Below are 24,755 nucleotides of genomic sequence, written 5' to 3' on the forward strand. Positions count from 1 at the left end.
GCCTTCTTTACCACTCTCTTCTGGCTTTGGTGACCAGAATGAGTGTCTGAGTTTCTTCTAGAAGCAAGGTTAGCTAGCATCTTTGTATCCTGTTCTTCCCAGGGCTCAGAATCCAAGGTCAAATTCCATCCCCAGGGCTGGGCCCTGCAAAAGGACCCGGACAGTCGGGCCACTGGTTTTACTGCTCAAAGGTCAGCGAGCGTGAGCAACACTTTCCTCTCCCAGGCCTCAATGTGAAGGCTGCACTTTCTTCTGGAGGGCCCTGGCAGACACATTGCTCGGTGCCTCTCTCCATCTGTTAGCCACTTGTCCCTTCAGCAAACTGGAGTCTCCTGAGGTCTGAGCTCTGTCTTTCCTGTCAACCTTGAGGACTCACGAGGGCAGGAGCTGAGTTTCCTGCTCACATTGGACAGGGCCATGCCTCCCCCACCCTCTATGATCAAGCTTGTACCCCATTCCCAGCTCAGTCCCCAGTGGGCACCAGTGGAAGTGGAGGAGGGCTGCAGACCATGACAGTCATCCACGGGGGAGATGACTCCACACCAAGGAGCTTCTATCCCAGAGGGGCTAAGTCTCAGACCCGCTGTCAGGGTCAGCCAGACACGACTCTAGGAAATAGGTCACCCCCTTGGCAGCAGAGCTGATTTATGGTGCCCTTGACAGCCTAATATCACCAAATTACCCCACACAATGGAGAGAGGCTGGGTCGCCGACAGGCAGTCACCGAGGGACGCTGAGCCTGGGGCAGCGGGGCTGCTCCCGAATCCCAGACCTCCTCTGAGTCTGTTGGGGGGAGGCTGGCACAGACGGAGGGCACACCCAGGGGTGCCACCTTCGGTTGGTAGTATAAGTAAGTGGCCCTGGGGCCAGCTCTGTACCAGCCGTACTCCTGCGACGGCTTCCTCCCCACGAGCTACAGGCAGTGCCATGAGTTGCAGACAGCTCTCTTCGTCCTTCTGGAGCCGGGGCAGCTGCGGGGGCGGCGGGGGCAGCGGGGGAAGCATGCGTTCCTCCTTCAGTCGCTTCAGCTCCTCGGGGGGCAGTGGAGGAGGGGGCCGATTCAGCTCTTCCAGTAGCTATGGTGGGGGGATCTCAGGGGCCTGTGGGAGAGGAGGTGGTGGTGGATTTGGCTCCAGCTATGGTGGAGTATCTGGGGGTGGCTTCAGCGCTGGGAGCTCTATCAGTAGCTTTGGAGGAGGTTCCAGAGGTTTTGGTGGCGGTGCCGGAGGAGGCTTTGGTGGCTCTGGGGGCTTTGGAGGCCGCTATAGTGGGTCTGGGGGCTTTGGAGGTGGCTTTGGTGGCGGTGCTGGAGGCGGCGATGGTGGCATTCTGACTACGGATGAGAAGACCACCATGCAGTACCTCAATTCGCGGCTGGCCTCCTATTTGGATAAGGTGCGGTCACTAGAGGATGAAAATGCTACCCTGGAAAAGAAGATCCAGGAATGGTACAGGAATCAGGGGCCCAGGGTCTTCCAGAAGGACTACTCTCCTTACTATGACACCATCAACGATCTCAAGAACCAGGTAGGAGCAGGAAACGATCTCTGATCCCTCTTTCCTCACTTGATCTTCTCAAAAGGTTAAGACGCTAGACTTGAAGCTTAGACTATAGCCAGGCACCCATCTTTTGGAAACATTAAACTTACATCAGAAACAAACTTGTGTTTGGTTCCTGAAGGGCCCTCGGGCTGGGATGCTGGCCTGTGCTCTGGATTCTTGTCTCCACTTCTTCAAGTTTCAGAGTTTGGGAAGAGCAAGAGGGAGGCCTGGATTCACAGACAAGGCTAGACTGGATGTGGAGTCTTCTTCTGGCCTAGTCTTGAGTCGTTACTATCCCTCCCTTCCGTCTCTCTCGATGTTCTCAGGTTTTATGGAACTCAGCTACACATGCTAGTTGTTCAAGTGATAGAAAGGATCTTGAATTCTGGGGATGGAACCCATCTATCCAACCATCCATCCATTCATCCATCCACATGTCCATATACTATGTCCATATTTATTCATCCTCTCAATTCAGTGAGCGACTACTCTCAGTGTTGCAATGGGCTGATATAGTAACGTATCAGACAGCCTCTGCCCCCGTGGAGATCACAGTTTGGTTCTCCACTGTTCTCACCCATTCCTTTTACCTTTTAGACCTTACTTTTATCTGCTTACTTTTATACCTTCATGCATCTGCACCAAGCAATGCACATGCTGTTTTTTCCTATCCCAAACCTCTTCCATCTATTATTCATGTGCAGGAAGCTCAGCTCCTGCCCTCGTGAGTCCTCAAGGTTGACAGGAAAGACAGAGCTCTGACCTCAGGAGACTCCAGTTTGCTGAAGGGACAAGTGGCTAACAGATGGAGAGAGGCACCAAGCATCTGCACATGCTGTTTTTTCCTATCCCAAACCTCTTCCATCTATTTATTCATGTGCAGTCTTACCCAATCTTCAGGTTCTAATTCAGTTGCTTTCTCCTTTTTTTTTAAAGAGAGAGAGAGAGAGAGAGAGAGAGAGAGAGAGAGAGAGAGAGAGAATTTTTTTAATATTTATTTTTTAGTTTTCGGTGGACACAACATCTTTGTTTGTATGTGGTGCTGAGGATCGAACCCCGGGCCATACGCATGCCAGGCGAGCGCGCTACCGCTTGAGCCACACCCCCAGCCCGCCTTCTCCTTTCTAAAGTCTTTCTTGGTTTCCCATAGCCACAGCCATGCTTCCTTTCCTTGAACTCTTTTAGGACACTTTGGACTTTGTAGTTGGTGGTGGGCTCCTTAGGGAGAGTCATTGATTTCTAAAGCCAACTTGCAGCCGGTGCAGTAGATCTTTCAATGTTTGCTGAATGAATGAATGAATGAAGGCCACACTGAACACGTTTGCTGAAGGGCGTGAGGGGTCTGTGCTATGTACCAGCTGTTGGAAACTCCCTTGCCTCTTGAACATCTTCTAGGATGGGATTCTCCCCTCCTGTGCCTTTGTCTGGCCGCTTTCTCTTCCACTAGTGAGTCATAGCAAGGCAGCAAGGTTTCATGCCATCTTCTCTTTTTAAAGATTGTGCACCTGACAGTGGGCACCAACAAAACTCTCCTGGACATTGACAACACGCGCATGACACTGGATGACTACAGGATGAAGTGAGTCCTGTCCTCTTTTCCCCTCTCCTTGTCATCAATTCTTCCTCCCTCTCTGGTACTCTGGAGGTCCCTCTAGGGCCTGGTGTCCTCTTGATCATACTCCTGACTGGTCTGCAGGTTTGAGATGGAGCAGACCGTGCGGCAAGGGGTGGATGCTGACATCAATGGGCTGCAGAAGGTGCTGGAGGGTCTGAACATGGAGAAGTCTGACCTGGAGATGCAGCTCGACTCTCTGCAGGAGGAGCTGTCCTCCCTCAAGAAGAATCATCAGGATGTAGGTTCCTGCTGCTATGGCTTAATTGGGACAACAGGAGGGGCTTTGGAGGATTGTCTGAGAGATACTGCCTCCCTCACTCTTGATGAGGACACTCCCAACTCCCTCCTTAGCACTACCCACGGTAGTGGCTGGGCTTTGACTTCACCATCATGTCCCTTTTGGGCACTCCGAGGAGAAGAGCAGGAGAGAGCTGAAAAGTGGTGGAAGGAATCCCACCTGCTGACCTCATTTCTCCTTCTTCCCTGGCAGGAGATGTCACAGCTGACCGGGCAGAATGGTGGGGACGTCAACGTGGAAATAAACGTTGCTCCTGGCATCGATCTCACCCAAACCCTCAACAACATGCGCCAGGAATATGAGCAGCTCATTTCAAAGAACCGTAAGGAAATTGAGCAACAATATGAGACCCAGGTGAGCAGAGTGGGTTAGCTGTTCAAACTTCTACCCCACCATCCATAGACCCCTCCACTCCCCCACCCATGGCTCCCTTCTCCCATCCCCCCATCCTCTTATCTTTCCAACTCTCCATGCAGCTGTCATCCATCCACCTTCCAGTGGATGTCATTCATTATCTTCAATCACTGCACACAGACCCAATTGCAGAGTAGCTTCTCAGTGCCAAGCTTTACAGGAAGTGCTGATGTTTCAGAGACGAACCAAATAAGATTGTTTCTGAGAAACTCAGAGTTTATTAGTGTGCATGAATGAAAGCAGAGCATAGACAATGGACTATATTGCTGCGGGACACAGATTCTATTAGAGGGATACAGCTTGTCTCCCATTTGGCACTGAGTTCTCTGATGGCTCCCTTCCTCCCTGGGTCTCCAAAGCTTAGCATAGGAATTAACATACGTAGCCATGGTCTGTGGTGTGTGTGTGTGTGTGTGTGTGTGTGTGTGTGTGTGTTTGAAAGGTAGGAGGAGATAAGATTAGAAAGGTGACTTGGGGACATAGTATGAAGGACTTTGAAGCCTTGCTGAGAAGGAATATCATGTGGTGAGAACTGGACAACTCTGACTAGAGGGACCCAGAACTCAGAACAACCTGTCTTTCCCTTTGGCTCAGCCTTGGTCTTGGATGTGAAGATCCTGCTAGGTGAGGCAGAATCTTGACTACTGAGGCTCTTAGCCCTGCCTGGTCCTAACTGAGTCTTTGGGTTTGCAGATGAGCCATCTTGAACAGGAGGTGACAAATAGTAGCCAAGAGATTGAGACCAACACAAAGGAGGTGAACCAGCTCCGGCACAGTGTCCAGGAGTTGGAGATCGAGCTGCAGGCTCAGCTCAGCATGGTTGGTGTCCTGCTGTAAACTCTGTGCTAGGCCTGGGCACAGGACAGTTTTGCATGATCCCCAGGAGTGGGATGGAGAGGAGATACCATGTGTGCACTCTCCTCGAGCCTCCTCTTGCTTCCTAGAAATCTGCCCTGGAGAAGTCCTTGGAAGACACCAAGAACCGCTACTGTGGCCAGCTGCAGCAGATCCAGGAGCAAATCAGTAACGTGGAGAACCAGCTTGCCGAGATCCGGGCAGAACTTGAGTGTCAGAATCAGGAATACAGCATTCTGCTCAGCGTCAAGATGAGGCTGGAGCAGGAAATTTCAACCTATCGCAATCTCCTTGAAGGTGGCCAGGAAGACTTGTAGGTCCCCTGGATTCTGTAGAAGCCCCAGGACTATCTGGGCCTCTGATACTACTTCCATTCCACTGGATAGAGGCGGCTAGGGAAGTTCTTGTATGTAAAGATCTGAGGGGCTGAGGATTTCTTCATTCTGTGGGGGCAACTTCAGGATACTTGGGCTTTAGGAACAAGGATGGTGACAATGAAAGAAGGGGTTGCCTGCCTTATGCTCTGAGGAGGGGGACAGTACTATTATCCTATTTGGAGGATCTTTCCTCCCAGCTGTTGTGCCAGCTCCGTCTCTTTCTCACAGAAAGGAAAAATTAATAGGATTCACATTTGGGTCTTGACTGTCCAGGTGTATTTATTTATTTTTTTTGTACTGGGGGTTGAACTCAGAGACACTTAAACACTGAGACACATCCTTAGCCCTTTTAATTAAAAAAATTTTATTTTGAGGAAGGGTCTCACTAAGTTGCTTAGGGCCTCGCTAAATTGCTGAGGCTGACTTTGAACTTGCAATCCTCTTGCTTCAGTCTCTTGAGTTGCTGGCCAGGTCTATCTTTCCATATGTATGTGGGGCCTACTCATTTTATCTCTCTTTTCTTTCTCAGTGAATCATCTGGAGCTGGACGAATTGGCTTTGGAAGTGGTAAAGGAAGACAAAGAGGAAGTGGAGGCAGCTATGGAGGAGGAAGTGGAGGCAGCTACGGAGGAGGAAGTGGAGGCAGCTATGGAGGAGGCAGTGGAGGCAGCTATGGAGGAGGCAGTGGAGGCAGTTATGGTGGAGGCAGTGGAGGCAGCTATGGAGGAGGAAGTGGAGGCAGCCATGGAGGAGGAAGTGGAGGCAGCTATGGTGGAGGGAGTAGTTCTGGAGGAGGAAGTGGAGGCAGCCATGGTGGAGGAAGTAGTTCTGGAGGAGGAATTGGGGGTGGCTATGGTGGAGGAAGTGGGTCCAGGGGAGGAAGCGGGGGTAGCTATGGAGGAGGAAGTAGCTCTGGAGGAGGAAGTGGAGGTGGCCATGGTGGAGGAAGTGGGTCCAAGGGAGGAAGTGGGGGCAGCTATGGAGGAGGAAGTAGCTCTGGAGGAGGAATTGGAGGTAGCTATGGAGGAGGAAGTAGCTCTGGAGGAGGAATTGGAGGTAGCTATGGTGGAGGAAGTAGTTCTGGAGGAGGAAGTGGATCCAGGGGAGGAAGTGGAAGACCATCCCAGTCCCAGTCTTCCTCCTCAAAATCTGGTGACTGTGATGACACACAAGGTAAGGGATAATTCTAGGTTGTGGGTGGTGCTGGGGATTGAACTCGGGGCCTTGTGTATGCTAGGCAGTCACTCCTTTTTGTGTACCTTTGAACCTCTCTGGGGAGTACATGTTCTGAACAGAACTAGATTTTAGGGGGATCTTTGTTGAGGTGCTATAGACCTATCCTTGTTCTGAATTTATCATTGAACTAGGTTAGGATCAAATCTACGTATGGCCAGAGTCTCAGTAATAGAGATGGGAGTAAGGAGATGGGTTGAAAATTGTGCATTATCATATATATTTTCCAGTATTCCCTATTATTATCCTTATTTTAAGGAAAATGAGGCTTAGAGAGAGCAAGTAATTTACTCAAGGTCATAAATTTGGTAAGTGAGCCACTCAGCTCTGTGAAGCTCCACAGTCAGGACTTTCTACCACAATGAGGGAGGGGAGACCTGGATCAGCAATGATTCAAATGGAAAGGAGATTCAGGGGTTGGAGTCAGTGGTCATCTCTACAAACATTAACCCAATGCAATTGCTAAAAGGAGCATTAATGAATGTGATAATCTAAATTTAAGAATGTCATGCAGGTGAGGTGGTGTCAAGTCGGGGAAAATTTCTCTACTCCTACACATTGAATTTTTTTCAAGTAAAGATTTAATATGAAATTGTGGTAAAAGGCTGGCCAACATGACTTGGAATGTTTAGCTCAGAGAAGCCTTACAGCACCTGGCAACTGTTCCCTGTAGTGTATCTGGTGTTTTTTTTGTGTGTGTCCAGTGGCACTGCAGGGCCATGGATGGACATCTAGGTGTGAGGCCAGGGTGATTTTTGCTTCAATATCCAGAGTTTGCTAACAGAGGTGTGGGGTGGTGCCCAGCCTCAGAGATGGAGAGAATCTGCCAGGGTTGCTGCAGCAGAGATTCAGAATTAGATGGGACCACAGATTGGGTGACCCCTTGGTCCTTCCATCTCAGGGTTCTCTGGCTTTTTGAGCTACAGGCTCCTTGCTTGCAGTTCCCTCAACTTCCTCCAAGCCCCTGTTTGAAGTCCTCTCTTCTTGTTTCCATCTCTCCACAGAACACCAGATGCGATACTAGAGCCCTAGTCAACTTACTCTGCCCAGCCACAGCTGACCTTCCTTCAGAGGGACAGACCCTGGATGAAGCCTGCTCACTACATCTTGACTTCAGGACTCGTTGGCAACAAGCCCCAGTGTCCATTTGGGACTGTTCATTGTGCCTCTGGCTCTCCATTCTCTCTCTCCCCTGCTGGGCTTTGATGATCTCAGGGTTGAGGACACCTCCCTTCCTCTGTGGTAGTCTGGGGGTGACCCCACTCCCTTCCTGATCCTGACTTCCAAATAAAGCTTTCCTACTGCAAATCAAACTTGGACTTTGACTCGTTGGTGTATTAGGATTAGATAGGAATGGAGGTGCATTTCAATCCATTCTTAAAAAGTGTAGGTTAACTTTTGTTTACTACCAGGCAACATGCATTTTAGTGGCTTAAAATAACCATTTATTTGGCTCATGATTTTGCTTTTGGAGATTTAGACTGGGCTGTCCCATTTTCCTTTATGCATCTGTGATCAACGGTCAGGCCGCTAAGTGGCTCTACCTCTAGGGTTGGTGGAAGCTGATAGGGGCAATGGGGATGAATGAGCCATGTGACTGTCACCCTCCATGCAGGTAGCCTGAGCCAGTGTTACTAGACAATGAGAAGAAGCATGCGAGACCTCTTGAGGCTTAGGGTAGGGCAGTCACTTTTATTGTAAGCTGTAACCTAGTCCAGATTCAAGAAGAGCAGGCGCAATAGACTTCTCTTGAGGTAAGGAGCTACAAGGTCACACGGAGAAGGGCATGGATGTAGGGAGGGTAATGATTAAGGCCATTTTTGGCAAACAATCTACCATGGTCCATTAGAAGGTCATGTGTTGGTTGTGGAGGAAACAAGACAAAAATAATTTGGTTTATGCTTTGGAAGATTTCACTGATGGTGAAAAATATAAGCATAAATAAGATGCTCCTAGTTAAAAAACATCCTGTAAGATTGTCCAAGGATTCTGATTGGGCCTGATAGTAAAAATTCCTTTTCATAGAGAGGGACAAAATTTTGCATAAGTATCTACAATCTTGACAGGTCTTGGCAGAGACAGCTGGTTTCGGCTCCCCTTGGTGTCCCTGTGGCTCACAGGCTGGGACCAGAGTCAAGAGTCTGTGAGCAGAGTTGGTGCACCTGCTTATTCTCAGGTCCCCCGTGGGGCTCCTCAGGCCTCATTCTCACTCTCTGCAGAGTCTCTCAATGCAATCCCTCCAGGAGGGCAGCTTCACAGTAGCTGAACTCCTTCCATGATGGATCTGTGGTCCCAAGACATATGTCCTAAATGGGAAAGAGTGAAGAAGAAGCTGTTTTGCTTTATCACCTGAACTTGGAAGCCACCCATGTTACTTTTGGTGTAGTCGCAGGCCTGACTAGATTCAGGGCCAGGGAACATAAACCTTATGGTAGGTGAATTCTCAGATAATCCCCCAAAACTCCTGGCTCAGGTATATACACACTTCCTTATAGTTGTTAAACACTAACCTATTTGGTACTGTGAAGGTATTTTGGTAATTAAGATCTCAAATGTGTTGACCTTAAGAAAGAAACTATCTGTGGGCCTGACTTAACATAGGGGCCCTTTAACAGCAGGGAATTTTCTCAGGATGATCATAGAAGAAGTCAGAATTTTGAAGCATGAAATTTCAATGCTGGTCGAAGAGGCAGGGGGCCGTGTAGCAAGCAATGGGGATGGTCTCTTGCTGACCACAATAAAAAGGCCACCACAGTTCTGCAGCTACAAGGAACCAAAGTTGTTCAAGAACTAGCGTTTGGAACAGATTGTCCCTCAGAGTCTCCAGATGGGACCTTACCTTGACTTAAGCTTTTTGATACTCGGCGTAGAGAACCCAGTCACACCGGCTGACATGTCAGATAATAGTAGAAGAACTGTTTAAAATTGCTAAGTTCACAGTGATCTGTTAGGCAAAAATAGAAAACCAATACAGACCCCATTTCCCTCACATACAGACATTATCTTGAGGAGAAAATATACATAGACATATACAGATGAAGGCATGTCAATGTCATGTGGAAGAACAGCATGTGCAATGGAACACGTTGATGTGGCCGTCTTTGGGAAACAACAACTTGCCACAGGGTAGCTCAGATCTTTGGGGGCGGGTATTGGGAGGGAACACTTAAGGCACTAAGGGCACAGGAGCCCAGAAGATGTAAGATCCTGAGGTTTATGGAAGTGGGAGGAGAATGGTGTCTCTGGGTCTAAGGCAGCTCCAGCAAGATGCTTCAGCAGTGAGTTTGTGACCCTTTCTCTAGTGCTCCACCTCAGCTTTTGAAAGATGCTCCATTTCCCCTTGTTTGTGTATTTCTAAATAGCCAGAATATAGACTGTGTCCTCTGGACTCACAGTCGGGGGATGAGAGAATGGATTCCACGTGACAATTCCACTCTAACATGCTGGTCCTCCTAAGTGGTCAGATTCCTTCCTCTTTATTACAACAAGCATTTTCTGGAAACAGCTTTATTTTGAATAGCACACCATTGAGTTCAATTTCTGTTACCCAACAGAGTCAACATTGAGATCTACTCCTAGATAACAAGCCAGCAGTTGAACTTCCAGTGTCTGCTGAAGGCCTCCATCTTGGTTATTTTAGCTGGGTAAAAAATTCGCATTAATTCCCGGCTTCACATTTCCACTGATATAGATTAGCAACATCTTGAATTTTCTCTGGTGTGGAAGCCTTTTTCTCCAAGCTTTGGCTTTGTAATTGACCACTATCCCAGGTATATAGTATCTAGCTTATTTATCATTTGGAGGCAATAAAGGGAGGTAGAGGAGGTAGAGGAGCACATGGAGATAATTTGTAGCTGAATTAAACTCTCTAATATATTCTTGTTCCAATTCTGTGGGGGCCCCTCTTTCCTGATTGATGACCTAAATTTTATATGAGACGCTTGGCAAGATTGGGGTTTCAATTGATGTTGTAACTCAGAGAATTGAATTCTGAGTGTATAAGCTGCTTCAGCTTTGCAACTGCAAGAAATAGATCTTCTTGTCTAATTGTCGAAAATCCCTGGTCTTCTGACTGCCCACAGAGTCAAATATTAGACTTCAAAGCATATTAGTCTTTCTCCAAGGTCTCCAATAGTTAGAAGAAACTAGCCAACTCCTATTTTATTAGTATACCATGGGTTTCTAGAATCCTTTGAATAAATAAATAAATAAATAAATAAATAAATAAATGTGTGTGTGTGTGTGTGTGTGTGTGTGTGTTTATTATAAGGCATTCAATCCAGGCAGTAGTGGAACATGTTCATAATCCCAGCTACTTGGGAGGCTGAGGGAGGAGTATCACAAGTTCAAGTCCAGTCTGAGTAACTTAGCAAGACATTGCCTCAAAATAAAATAAAAAAGCAAAAGGGTTAGGTATATGAATCAGTGGGAGAGTGCTTGCCTACCATGTGTGAGGCTCTGGGTTCAATTCCTAATACTTCTCCCCGCCAAAAAACCCCTCCCATTTAAAAAAATTATTTGTTCTTTTTAGCTATACATGACAGTAGAATGTATTTTGACATATTATACATACATGGAGTATAACTTTCCATTCTTGTGGTTCTACATGATGTGGAGTTAAACTGGTCATGTGTTCATACATAAACTTAGGAAAGTTATGTCCAGTTCATTTTACTATCTTTCCTATTCCCATCCCCCCTACCTTCCCCTCTTTCCCCTTTGTCTAATCCAATGAACTTCTATTCTCCCCCTCCCTTATTGTGTGTTAGCATCTGCATATCAGAAAGAACATTTAGTCTTTCCGTTTTTTGGGATTGGCTTCTTTCACTTAGCATAGTCTCCAGTTCCATCCATTTACTGGCAAATGCCATAATTTTATTCTTTTTATGGCTTAGTAATATTCCTTTCTGTATATGTACCACTTTTTCTTTGTCCATTCATCTGTTGAAGGGCACCTAGGTTGGTTCCACAGCTTAGCTGTTGTGAATTGAGCTGTTATAAACATTTGACGTGGCCGCATCACTATAGTATTCTCATTTTAAGTCCTTTGGGTATATGCCAAGGAGTGAGATAACTCCTCAATTCCAAGTTTTCTGAGCAATCTCTACACTGCTTTCCAGAGTGGTTACACCAATTTGCAGTCCCACCAGAAACATATGAGTGTACCTTTATCCCCACATCCTTGCCCACATTTATTGTTATTTGTATTCTTGATAATTGCCATTCTTACTGGAGTGAGATGAAATCTCAGTGTAGTTTTTTTTTTAATTGTAGATGAACACACAGTATCTTTATTTATTTTTATGTGGTGCTGAGGATTAAACCCAGTGCCTCACACATGTGAGGCAAGCACTTTACCACTGAGCTACAGCCCCAGCCCCTCAGTGTAGTTTTAATTTGCATTTCTTTAATTGCTAGAGATGTTGAACATGTTTTCATATATTTGTTGACCATTTGTATTTCTTCTGTGAAGTGTCTGTTCAGTTCCCTTGCCCATTTATTAATTGAGTTACTTGATTTTTCTGTGTTAGGTTTTTTTTTTTTTTTGAGTTCTTTATATATCCTGGAGATTAATGCTCTGAGATGCAGGTGGTAAAGATTTTCTCCCATTCTGTAGGCTCTCTCTTCACATTCTTGATTATTTCCTTTGCTATGAAGAAGCTTTTTAGTTTAATACCATCCTATTTATTAATTCTTGATTTTACTTCTTGCCCTTTGGAATTCTTATCCCATATTTTGAGGACTTTGGTTCCTAAGCTGACTTGATGAAGAGTTGGGTCTATTTATTCTTCTAGTTAGGCACCCCCATCCCATATTTTGCCTTCCATCAGGCCAGATAACCAATCTGATTCTCATATCAGTCATTCAACAAACTTTATTGGATAATTATTTATTAAGTACCTTAATTGTCAGATACTCTTCTAGGTGAACAGAAGAGGAAAAGATATTGCCTGTATAGAACTTACACTGTAGGTAAGAGGAGGGGGAAAAAAAAACAATAAATGTAGTAAATAAATAAATAATGTCTTTGAAGGTGATATGTGATATGTGTTGGGAGTAGTAAGGGGACTTGAGTGCTGTGGTGGGATGGGGGTGAAGCAAGAAATCCCCAAACCCATGAGAGAGAGTCAAATTTGATTTTGACTCAATGGGTTGGCCAAGGTCAGTATCACTAAGTCACATAAGCATTGACTTGACCGAGTAAGGGAGGCAGTTAAGCAGGTGTGTGGTCCATCACTCCAGACCCAGGGAGGTGTGTAAGGTGAGAACCATTTGGCATGTTCAAAGAAGAGTAAAGAGTGAGGCCAATGTTGCCAGAGCACAGTGAGAGAAAAACTCAGTGCTGGAAGATGAGGCCAGGGAGGAAAGGGGTGGGCTAGATTACACAGGGCACTCTGAGGAGCCTGGCTTTACACTCGGGGAACCACGAAGCACAGCTAGAGGCAGATGGCTCCAAGATGGCGGATACTTGAAGATACAAGGAGCCTGGAGGTTTGAGCTCACTCACTGCTTGGAAGAGGACTTTCTGGAGAGCCGTCCAACCAGGAACATAAGCCATTGACATTTGTGACCAAGGCACACATGTTTGTGATGTGAAGCCAGTGGGATTTTGAGGTTGTTACAGCGTCTGGCGTTGATGACCATGACCAACAAATGGGTTTTGGAGCAGAGGAGTGACACACTGTTTGAGAAGAGGCCAAGGGGCTACATGTAGAAGCCCCGATTGTAATCAGAGGGAGAAAGTCCAGGGTGAGACCTGGGTGTTCAGAGTGGCGAGGATCAGAGGTGGTTGGATTCTGGCCATAATCTGAAGGAAGAGCCGTCAAGACTTCTTGGAGGACTGCACATTGTAGAAGACAGAGAGGGTCAAGGAGGTCTCTGAGTCTTGTCTGAGCAACTGGAGGAGAAGAGATGTCATCACTGATATTGGAAGGCTGGGAGTGGAGGTGGTTGTGTGTCTAATAGATGTAAATTCATCAGCTTTGGATGTGATGAACTTACCTCTGTTAGACACTCAAGAAGAGATGCCTTCGAGGTCTCATCAGCAATCACTCCTGCTGCCAAATCCTTTAACCATTTGGAGTTTTACTTGCAAAGAAAGATTAGCACCCAGGCTCTGAAGCCGGTTTACTAAAATTGTTAGGCAAGTCTTAGGTTCTTTGGACCCTCTCCCGGAGAACAAGACTTGAAGGCTGCACAGCATGGCGGGAGGCCCACCCTCGGTGCCGTCTGCAGGAACAAGTCCCTCTTGATGCTATCACTTCCAGCATGGCTGCTTCTAGAAGCTGGATGTCTCTGTGGTGGGGCGCCTACTTCTTCAGAACGTTAGCTCCCAGCTTGCAGGCTTATGTGATGTGTTTGGCTGGGGGAGCCTGCCATGCACCTGTGCTCCTTCTAGAAGGTTCATTGATGGCTTCTTTATGAGGAAGGCACAGATACCAGATGGAGATTCTTTTTCAGAGGAGCCGAGTGACTAAGAACAACAGTCTACAAGAGAAAGGCACAAGAATTAACAAACCTTTACATTCATTGAGCACTTACTATGTGCTAGGTGCTGTGCTAATTACATATATTCCTTTATTTAGTCTTTACAGTAACTTCATGGTGCTGTTCATATTTTCATTGTGTACATGAGGAAACTTGTTAAAGTGTCTTTTTGACTTGCCAAAAAGATCACGTAGCCCTTAAGCAGAGGAGCCAGGATTTGAATCTAGGAAGCCTGACCCACTAAACCTGGGATTATTATGCTCATTTTACAGATGAGGAAACTGTAGCTCTGAGAGGTTAAGTAACTTGTCCAAGGTCATGTAGCTTATAAGAGATCAAGCCCATTCTCAGTTGCATTTGGCCTATTTCCAGAGCTGATGCTCTTCTCCCTGCCCTTTGTGGTCTCAAGCAATTATTGAGTCTCCAGTGAACACGGAAGCAGGCAACTCCTAGAAATAGAAGCTTGCCAACATTACCTTATGTGGGAAGGAATGACTGTACAGAGTGCTGAGAATAAGGCTGGTGACCTTGCACAGACGGATCATTTCCTGAGACCTCCGTTTCCCCCGTCCCTAGAAGACCCTGGATCTGCATTTCGGAGGGGAAGAGTGGGTGAATGGGCAAATAGCGGAGGAATGGGAGCGACAGCTGGAGGGTCCCTGAAAATCCTCTTGGCTCCAACATCGTAGTATTCTGTCACTCGTAAAACTTGAGGGCTTTGATCTCCAGAGTCTCTGCCCTTGTTGAGGCTGCTGCTCTCTTGGCCTCAGGCTCTGATGCTCTTTTCCCAAGGAGAGTTCAAGGAAATAAACCCAGTAGCACCTCAGTCTCAGGGACATGCCAGTCTCCCCTGAACTCTGGCCAAACCTAGCCAAATACGAACCCTTTCCTCTGTTCCACCCAGCGCGACTGAGGCGCAGTGGATGTCATCAGAGGCACTTTTGTCAAGACAGGGAGACCTCAGGGAAGTGAAGCAAGAAATCCCCAAACCCATGAGAGAGAGTCAAATTTGAAGTCCCAAGGTGGGGTGGGGTGGGAGGCAGGTCGGTTTCTCCTCCCTGCTCATCAGAAGCCTCAAGTGGAGCCTCCTTCTACTTTTATCAAGTTGTTGGTCTTTCACTGAACATATGCTTCTGCAGGGCCTGCTCCGTGCCAGGCCATGACTATGACCCTGGCAGAGAGACTCAGGCTCTGCTCCCATAGAGTCTTATGGGGGACACCAATGAGTAACAGCAACTGCAGTACCGTGTGCGGAATTCCTTTCTGGGGAAGTCCAGAGACTTGGAGCACAGAGCAAGAAGGCCTAACCCAGCCTTGGAGGTCAGGTGACATTCCACCTGAAGGATGGGTGGATTGACCCAGGTGATATTTGGTGGGGCTGGTGTGCTTGTGGGTGTTGGGTGAGGTTAGAGGTCTGGGCAGGAGGCTCCACATCCCTGAGGCCTAGAGGTGACAATGAGGAAACACAACAGAGGAACTGGAACTCGTTTCCTGGTGCTATCATACCGAGAAAGAGGGGCTGGCAAGGGCAAGGTGGGGGGACAGGGGAGGGAAAGTCATGGAGCACTTGGTTAGGCAGCCATGCTGAGGAGCTTCAATGGTACCCGAGGGCTGCAGCCAAGCCTGAGTCCTTCCTACACTCTGTGTAGCCCTGGGGTCGGGGAGCGGGGCCCTACTGGGCAAGAGCTCCCACAGTTTGTGTAACTCCATCTTTGCTCTGGATCCTCCCCTAGAGGAAGATGCCTCCAGAGAGGAGGCAAGGGGTCTCTGTCCTGACACACAGAAGCCACACTGGAGTTTGGGGCATCATATATTAAATTCCCAGCACCCCACTTTCTCTGAGGAGCCACCAGGGCAGGGTCATGCCACTGCTTCAACAGCTCTGGGTACACCCTTCACACCCCATTGCCATGAGTACCCCATGCCTGAGCTGGGTCCCCTTCCTGCTCTCTCTCTCTCTTTTAATGATTATTATTTTTATTTGTTCTACTTAGTTGTACACGACAGCAGAATGCATTTCAATTCATTGCACACAAATGGAGCATAAAATTTCAATTCTCTGGTTGTACATGGTGTAGAGATGCACCATTTGTGCAATCATACATGTACCTAGGGTAATGATGTCCATCTCATTCCACCATCTTGCCTACCCCCATCACCCCTTGCAACCCTTCCCTTTGCCCAACCCAAAGTGCCTCCATTCTTCCCAGAGAACATTCTCTTTGGATGACAACCAAGCTCCCTGCCCCCCTTATCATCATCATTACCTTCCTTGCCCCCTCCCCAGTCTCCTCACCACTGCAGCCAGGCCTCTTCTGTCCAGGACAGTGGTGAGTCTGTACAGATATCACCAACTTTATTTCCCCCAGTCACCAACTGTGCAGATGGGAATCGGGCCTGGAACCCTGATGCAACTCAGCTAATGGTGAGTCTGGTGTGATTTGTAACCCAAATCCAACCTCTCCATGGCACGCTGTCTAAAAATCACAGGGCACCTACTGAGTGCAGAGGTGAACACCTCCTATGAGCAGGAAAGCTCTGGAAATTCTCTTCTTGGGAAGCAAGTGGTCACACATGAGCTGAGAGTCCTCATCCCAGTTATTTCTTGTCTCTGGGCCTCAGTTTCCTCATTGGAGATCCTCAGTGTGGGTGGAACAAAATGGCAGAGTAATGAAGGAATGAGGGCACTGGATGGGTGGTCTCCACTGACTTTCTCAGTCATGGAAAATCCATGATGCATAGACTCTCAGAATTTTCTGTTTATGGGGTCTCCGCCATCTGTACTATTGTCAGCGCTCTTAGCCCCAGGGCCATGATGTTCTCCCTTCTCTCAGGCCCAAACATGAATAAAATCAAATTCCTTCTCTCCATTCCCCTCAGCATGACTAACACACAGAGGAATTTTCCAAAGGGACTTTTGTCACTCCTAATGGAAACCTTGGGTAAATACAAAGAAAATAAAGAAAAATCAAAATCCTTAGCGAACACTCATGTTCAAGGTACAAAAAAGCAGGCGAGAGGGAGTTAGCTCAAAGGGCCCCTTTCATAAGAGTCTTAGCTGAAGCCCCTTGCAGAATTTTTGGGGCCTCTGGATTTTCCAGTGCATGTTCTCTGGGGTGTTAATAAATAGAAAATAACCGTAAACAAACAAAACTCTTGACATCAAATCCAATGAGAACCATGGAAGTAAACAAGCCAACGTGCTTTTTTATTTACAGGACTTTAAAAAGCCTTTGTTTTCTTAAAGTGTATTGTGAGTTTCCAAGAGGAGTTGATGGTATCCAGCAATTCCCAGACTGATTTGATCATGAGATGTGCTGTGGAATCCAGGGTGGAAAATGTGGAGATCTTTAATGGATGCTGCCAGGGTGGTCAGGTTGCCCTTCCACGGATCCACCTTCCCCAGCTGGGCGGGGAACTTCTAGGACAGTGAGGGTCCCGACTGAAGATGGACACATGTGCTCTTAGAGTTCCTGAGAGCAAAATAAGACAAGGGGACACAGTTGTGCTCCTAGTTGTGACTGCAGAAGCTGAGCCTGGGAATGGTGGGGAGAGTTCCACTCTCTATCCCCACCTCCCAGATCCCAGCATCTCTTCTCCCTGCAGTAACTGATTAGGCCAGAGCCTTGTCATTGTCCCAACAAATGCCTGTGTCCATTCATCACCCCATTTTCTCTGATGTCTTCACAATCGGGCACATTGTGCTTCTGAGGTGGGTGCATTCTCCTTACCAACGTGTGCAGCAAGGACTGTATTGCTAATCATCAAGATGCAGGACATAATGACTCCTATTGGTTGAGCTTCTGCTATAGCCCAGTCACATTGAATATATAACTTCATTTGCAATAACAATTGGAGGAAGATCTTACTGTCTCAGGACCCCGAGTCTTAGGTTCAATAATTTGTCTGAGGTCACACAGTTTATAAGTGGTTTAGCTTATAACTGAGACTGGTGTAGCTTCAAAGCAGGTGTTTTTGCAATACCTGACCTGGCTAGGCACCTCCAAGTTTAGAAAAGCCTTGTCCCCTTAACTGAGAAGAACTAACCCAACCTCTATTCTCAGGTGACAGTGGTGTGGGTAGCAGGATCAAGCTGAAAGAACTTCTCAATGAGTCACTTCTCTGTGGAGAGGCAGAGGTCAGTGCCTGTTGAATGCACTGTGTAAGTGTAACTGATAAAGGAACAGGGACAGGGCTGAGGACCCTGTGGCCCTCCTGATTTCTAAAACTCATCAGTCTTAAACAACAACATCAAAACTTTATTTCCCAAGTTCTCTCCTCCTCGTGGGTCACTCAAATCTCTCTCTGATGTCATGGCTGCCCTCTGCCACAGGGGAGAGCCACTCTGGTTTTCTTGTAGGTCCACATGCAAACAAAACAAATTCCTCTTTGCTCTTCCTGTGGCTCTCTTCTCTTCCTTTCTATTCTTGGTTTGCACTTGAGATACCTGCGAATTTTCAGAGGAAAAATTTGGTAATCCCGGGAAGTCTTTAGGGAAAGGAACAGGGAATATTCACAGCCTATAAAATGAGATGGATTCAGTCTTGTGGAGCTAGGGAGAAGGAAGAGGAGAGGGGCTGTCTTCAAAGCTGCTCTCACCAGTAGCCCACACTCACCCACCATAGAACCCATACTCTGACTCACAGTGTGACCCACACAGGGCCCTTACCCTGTTCCCAGGTCACGTATGCAGTTGACAAATACTGATTCCATGGTGCCTGTCTCCACGGGCTGAATCACCTACCTGGGGACACATAGGTGAACAAAAACACTTCCAGTGAGCTCAGGGCTCCCACAGGCTAGGGAGCTCAAGCAGGGGCCACAGTCTGGACTTGCAGGAAGGCCAGGGAGAGAAAAGCTTAAAAGAAGCACAAGGGGTAGGGAAAAAGGAAAGTGCTGGTGGAGGGGGAATGGGTGGTGGGATGTATAAGCAAAGGCCTGGAGATAAGAGCTTTTAAAAGCCATGTGGGGGAGGTGGACCCATGAGGGTTCCTGGGTTCAGGCTGTGGAGCCTTCTGATGTCAAATTTCTGGAATGATCTTGGAGGTTACTCCGAGGTGCTGTGACCCTCCTGCCCACGTGCATATTTCCTATGTGTGAAAGGTGTTGCTGGCAGAGGGGAGGGCTTGGAAGAGGTCCCCCAGACCAGAACTTTACTCCAGAATGCCTTCTCCCATTAGTTGGTTCTGGAGAAGACAGGTTCAGAGAGGTTTGGGACCTAAGGGCGTATAGACAGTTGGAGGATGGACAGAGTCTGGATCTGAGCACCTTGTGCCAAATTTCAAGGCTGGTGGGATATCTTCCAGACACCCCATCCTAGCCCATGTGGGGGTCTTAAGGATGTTTCCAGATCTTACTGGGTATATGCTTCTATTTTGCCTGGGTGTCCACAGCTGTCTCCCCAGGGTCCCATCCAATTCCACCCTTAGTAGGACCACGAGGTGATGGGACAGTTATATTCCGGGAGGTGTTTAAACATTTGAAATTCTAGTAGCCTGGCACTCATAGACAGGAGGCTGGGCTGACCCGGTGGCGGGGTAACAGTTCTCACTGGTTTCTGCACAGCTGTGGCTGCAGCGACCCCTTGTGGCCATTTTGCAGGTCAAAAATTTAAGTGTCAGATAAACTACAATTTCACAGCTGGGAGGGGAGCTCTTTTCTCTCAAAGAGATCACTTCCTCTACGCCCTTGTGGACCGGAGAGGGGAAGACATATGCTCAGATTACACATGGAGAATCCAGATCTTAGGACAACTAGCCTTCCCGGGGGCTCTTCCTCTTGTACCACTCTTAGCTCAATGCCCCTTTGCCGCTGTCGGGTGGCCAGGGAGCAGTCTGGAGTGTAGGGTCTGCTTTGTGCCCAGTCTCACTCAGACAGACAGTTCCTCTCCATTCAGCATTGGGCTAGGCCCAGGGTGTAGAATGGAATCCGCTAGGAGGAATGAGTCCGCCAGTGGCCGAGTGGCGAGTCGCAATGTGGCCTCCAGGGGGCGCTGTGGAGCTGAGTTCTTTGGCCCGGTCTAGCCCTGCCCAGGCTTAGGGAGGGCGCCAAGGCAGGGCACAAAGGGCCCTGTTTATTATCAGCCGCTGGCCTTGGGCAAGACTCTCAGCCTCTCTGCAGCTGTTTCTCAGTTCGAATCAGGGACAATGATCCTGCTCTGTTCGCCTCACCCAATTTCAGAGGCTCAGAGGGAAGAGGAAGCATTTACAAAGCCTAGTTTGGTGTAAGCCTTGCAGGTTGGGTAGGGCAGTGGCCTGGGGGCGCTTAAAAAGATCCTGCTTGTGGCCAGCAGCCTGCCCTGGCTAGACAGGGCTAGCTCCAAAGTGGATACCACTGCTTCTCTCCCAGGCTCAGATGCTGGGCCTCTGACCTCTCTGTTTCAGAGAAGCTGTGGGGTTTTTCCAAGATCAGTCAGCTGGACTTTTAATCCAGCTCTTTCCCCTGCATAACTTGCAGCTTCCCTTAGTTTGGCTCAGGGAGGAGGCACAGGTGTGCTGTAGGGGAAGGCAGGAGGCTCTGGAGTCAGAGCCATGTGGCCTTAGGCATGTCACTTAACCTCTCTGAGCCTCAGTTTCCTCTTTGGTAAACAGGTGGTGGCAATCATCTCCCTTGGAAGGTTGCAGTAAGGATGGATTTAATGGATATAAAGAGACAGGGTACAGGAGGTCGGATCTGGGGTTGCCATGTTGTCAATGTGTCCTCTGCACAGCTGCTCCCTGGAGATGGTGGCTGGGACATCAGACCCTGGAATGCAAAGCATGGGGGCCGGCAATACTCAGGATACAGGGAGTCTCTGCTGTGCTGAGATGGAGTTGAGAGGGTCCAGGGTCTGGTGAGGTCAGGGACGGGGCCGGGTAGGATCGATGTGGGATGAATCACTCACTCACCAGCTCAGCCTGGTGGGATGGGGAAGGAGTGGGGAGGCCACTGGCCTGGCAGCACCAGGCACAGGCGTACATACCAGGCAGGGAGGCAGTTGTGAAAGGGTGTGGCACCCTGCCAGCCCCACCCACCTGCTAGGCCCTGCTGTGCTCTGTGCAACTAGGAGTTGGGGGGTGGACATAGAAGAAGTGTGCTGGGAACTCTCAATGTGGGGAGTGGAGTCCCCGTGGGGGCTGGGGCGAGGTCTGGCTGCTTTCCTCTCCTGTTCCTCCCCACCCCAGTGCCAAGCCCTTTCTTTCTGCTTGTCTGCTGGAGGTGGAGGAGAAAGCTCCCAGCCAGCCCCCATGGGGTCACCTCCTAACACACACAGACCAGGCAGTGTCCGCATGAGCACCAGGCGCATTGCAGCTGTTCTTCCACACAGACTTTTAGCCACCCCTTGGCCCGTCAGGGCACACAGGGGTATCTGGGCCGTGGAGAAGGCACTATTTCTGAAAGTGTGGACAGGGGTGGGCACTGGGAAGGGACAGCACCCAGGAATGGTTCAGGTATTGCACAAGAGGGGCTCAGAGGAGGAAGCCCATTGAGTGGGGAAGGGGGCTAGAGATGAAGAGGCCTTAGGGAAGAGGTTGTGTATTAGTTTCCTGTTGCTGCTGTAACAAGGCACCACAAACTCAGTGGCCTGAAACAGTACACACTATTGTAAAATTCAGGAGGCTAGAAATCCAAAATGGGTCTTAGGGCTAAAATCAAGGGGTCCACAGAAATATGTTCCTTTGGGAGGCTCTGAGGGGAGAATCCACTTCCTTGCTTTTTCCACCTTCTTGCATTCCTTGACCCCCTTTCTACTTCAAAGTGCACCACCCAATCTCCGTTTCCATGGCCACATCTCTTCCCTCCAACCTTGACTGTCTTGCCTTCCTCTTGTAAGGACTCTGGGATTGCACTGGACTCCACTGGGTAACCTGGGATAATCGACTTCCTGTCTCGGGACCTTTAATTTAATCCCATCTGCAAAGTCCCTTTATGACATATTCACAGATTTCAGGGAGTAGGACCCGCTTATCTCTGGCAGATCTTTATTGTGTAGGTGGTACTGGACATGAGGCAGCTTTGTGGCACGGCAGGTGGAGGGGACAGCCCAAGTAGAGGAAGGGGTACAGGGACATGGCAGGTCCTGAGTGTGGCTGCAGGAAGGTGTGGTTTGGGGGAACAGGGCTGGAAAGCCTACCTCCACACGGCCAGGAGGTTGCTCCATTTCTAGCACAACTGGTTTCCAGCTTGGCCAGCAAATGTTGGCCCTGAGGGTGGTGGGGCTGGGGCTGGCCTGCTGGCTGCTCAGTGTCACCGTTCAGTGTTCCTTCCTCTTACCTCTATCCCTCCTTCTCCAGGTACTAGTCAGGTCCCCTCAGGATGTGTCCTTCAATTGCCATGTCCCCCTACCCTAGGGCCCCAGTGCTGACAGTCTCAGAGTCAGCAGTACTTTCCTCCTTGGTCTTCCCCAACCTCAAGGCCTCTGACTCACCTCAGTTTTACGTCCCAGACACCCTGAGCTCCTAAACTCCCCATGTTTTCTTTCTTTCTTTTTTTTTCTTCTTTTTCTTTTTGCGGGCGGGGGGACACCAGGGATTGAACCCATGGTGCTTAAACACTGGGCCACATCCCTGGCCCATTTTAAAAATGTTTTGAGACAGGGTCTTGTTAAGTTGTTTAGGGCCTCGATAAATTGCTGAGGCTGGCCGTGAACTCGTGATCGTCCTGCCCCAGCCTCCAGAGCTGCTGGGATTATAGGCATGCACCACCGTGCCAAGCGCCATATATATATATATATTTTGGATGCTAGGTCATTTCTGATTGCTTTCTTTATGCCAGGAATACCCTCCCCTCCCCCTTCCAGCTCTTAGGAAGGATGACTTCCCCTGTTCTCCTCCTTGCCACATGGGGAGCAGCAGCAGGGGCTTTTATAAGAATCTCTGCCTGCTGACTGGCCGTCTTGTGTAGGGATGATGGGCACATGCTATTTACTCCTCAAGTTGGCAACCACAGCTATCAGTTATTGAGGGTCATCTGAATAGAAAGCAGCAAAACTGGGTCTGGAAACGGGTCTGTAGCTTCACAGTGTGCCAGGCACTGTGCTTTATACGTGATTTTTCATTTATTTCCCACAAACTCTCTGAGGTTGGTTTTATTAGCCCTGTTTCAGAGATAAGGTAACCTAGGCTCTGCAAGTTGAAGTCCTGATCTTGCATGGGCTTTAAAAATCAAGGGTGCCTCTGTGAATCACACCCAGAACACCCTGGTTCCAAAGTCTATGCTCCGCGCCCATGCTATGCCTGCTATGATTATCACCCGCCTGCTATAGGGGAAGGAACGGAGGCTCAGAGGTGTTAAATAATTGGGCCGGGCTGAGTGGCTCTCAAACGCAGGTGTGGCTCATTTCAAGGGCCAAGCTCGTCACTGCCTTGCCGCATGGTCACTTATTAATCTTAATTGCTTGCTACCCTGCTTAGCCTCAGTTTTGTAGTTGTTTGTGCAGATCTCTCTCTACCCTCTGTCTCCCGCTCTGTGGGAAGCTTGCTGGGGGCTGGCCCTGGGCCTAGTTCTTCTCTCTGTTCTGCACCCTACACAGGGCCTGGCACGGGAGTGAGTGAGGGAACTAATGATGTTCCTGACCTGGCTTCAGGCCACACAGGGTACTACTCGGGGAAGCCACCTACAGTCACCAGATCCAGAGGGGCTGAGGCTGTGAGGTCCTTCTGAGCCCAGGCTGGGGTCCCAGCCCTGCCCCAGCTTCTTGGCAGATCTGAACATTCAAAATTTGTATATTTTACACACACACACACACAAACACACACACACGAATGCACACACACACATGTTAGAGGTATTACATGCATAAGGAAGAACAGAATTTTAAAATTCCAGACTATAAAGCAAATAAATCATCAGTCTTTGGACATCCTTTGAATCTAGGTTCCCCGCTCCCCCTGAAGTATCCTTTGCTATTCCTTTTAGGTGACTCTAAAGACACTTTAAAATTACAGACATGTATGTGCTTCCCTGGAGCAAAGAGAAAAATGGTAGTTGGCTATATAAGTTGCTCTGCCATTTTATTTAATAAAACACTTTGCCATCTTTCCTATCAGTGCCATTTAGAGCTGCCCCATTCTTTTCGATGACCACATAATAAGTATCCTATTGTATGTGGGTATCATATAACAGTTATTTAGACATTTCCAGTCTTTTCTGTTATAAATAACACTACGGTGAACATCCTAGTACATCACGCATTTTACACATCCGCAAAAGTATGTCTGAAAGGTAAACACCCGTGGGAGAAGCTGTTGGTTCAAAGAAATACATTCAAAAACTTGATTCCTAGTGGGAATTACTATTCATGCTGATTTTACCACAACTGGCAATGGGTCATATGTACAGGTCTCCACATTTGCAACAAATACCAATTAATTTGTTAATTAGTAAATTAATAAATTACCAATTAATCAATCCATTACCAATCCTTCTCATCTTTACCAATCTGGTGTGTGAAAAAGAAGGTTTCATGGTAATCTAAATTTGCATTTCTCTTCCTGTGAGTGAAATCAAACATTTCATGTTTAACTTCTGGGGAACTATATGCTCACATTTCTTGCCCTGTTCCTCCAGGGTTGTTGGTCTCTTAGTTGTTTACAGGAACTCTTTTTTCTTTTAGTACTGAGGATTGAACACAGAGGTGTTCTACCACCAAGCTACAATCCTAACCCTTTCTATTTTTTTTTTCTTTGAGATGGGATCTCATTAAGTTGCCCTTGAACTTGCCACCCTCAGCCTCCTGAGTTGCTGGGATTATAGGTGTGCACCACCGCACTGGACTATTTGTGGGAACTCTTTATATGTCTTAAGAATCTTAGCCTTTGTCAAGATAAGGGTTGTATTTTCCTCTTTGTTGTTCTCACAAGTTGTGCTGTAAGAGACTCTCTGTTTATCACTTTCCAACTTTGACTCTAGTTATTTGCCTCCTGGTCTTATCTCCATTGTAATGATCCCTCAT

At 48.0% G+C, this 24,755-nt stretch overlaps 1 protein-coding gene across 1 annotated transcript; it reads left to right on the forward strand.

Moving 5' to 3' along the window:
* Positions 1-927: 927 nt before the first annotated feature.
* Krt9 (keratin 9) lies at positions 928-7,358 on the forward strand. The gene is made up of 8 exons (XM_046442641.1): positions 928-1,527; positions 3,039-3,121; positions 3,239-3,395; positions 3,648-3,809; positions 4,563-4,688; positions 4,814-5,037; positions 5,631-6,274; positions 7,339-7,358. Exons 1-8 carry the CDS (start codon positions 928-930, stop codon positions 7,356-7,358), a joined length of 2,016 nt encoding a protein of 671 aa, XP_046298597.1.
* Positions 7,359-24,755: the final 17,397 nt, after the last annotated feature.

Source organism: Marmota monax, unplaced genomic scaffold (genome assembly GCF_021218885.2).
Source record: "Marmota monax isolate L192 unplaced genomic scaffold, Marmota_monax_Labrador192_F-V1.1 WCK01_AAM20220418_F8-fsc00205, whole genome shotgun sequence".
Taxonomy (NCBI): domain Eukaryota; kingdom Metazoa; phylum Chordata; class Mammalia; order Rodentia; family Sciuridae; genus Marmota; species Marmota monax.

Coding starts and splice junctions, on each gene's coding strand:
- Krt9 (XM_046442641.1), top strand. CDS start 928: ATGAGTTGCAGACAGCTCTCTTCGTCCTTCTGGAGCCGGGGCAGCTGC. Junction 4,689..4,813: donor TGCAGGCTCAGCTCAGCATG/GTTGGTGTCCTG, acceptor CTTGCTTCCTAG/AAATCTGCCCTGGAGAAGTC. Junction 5,038..5,630: donor GAAGGTGGCCAGGAAGACTT/GTAGGTCCCCTG, acceptor TTTCTTTCTCAG/TGAATCATCTGGAGCTGGAC.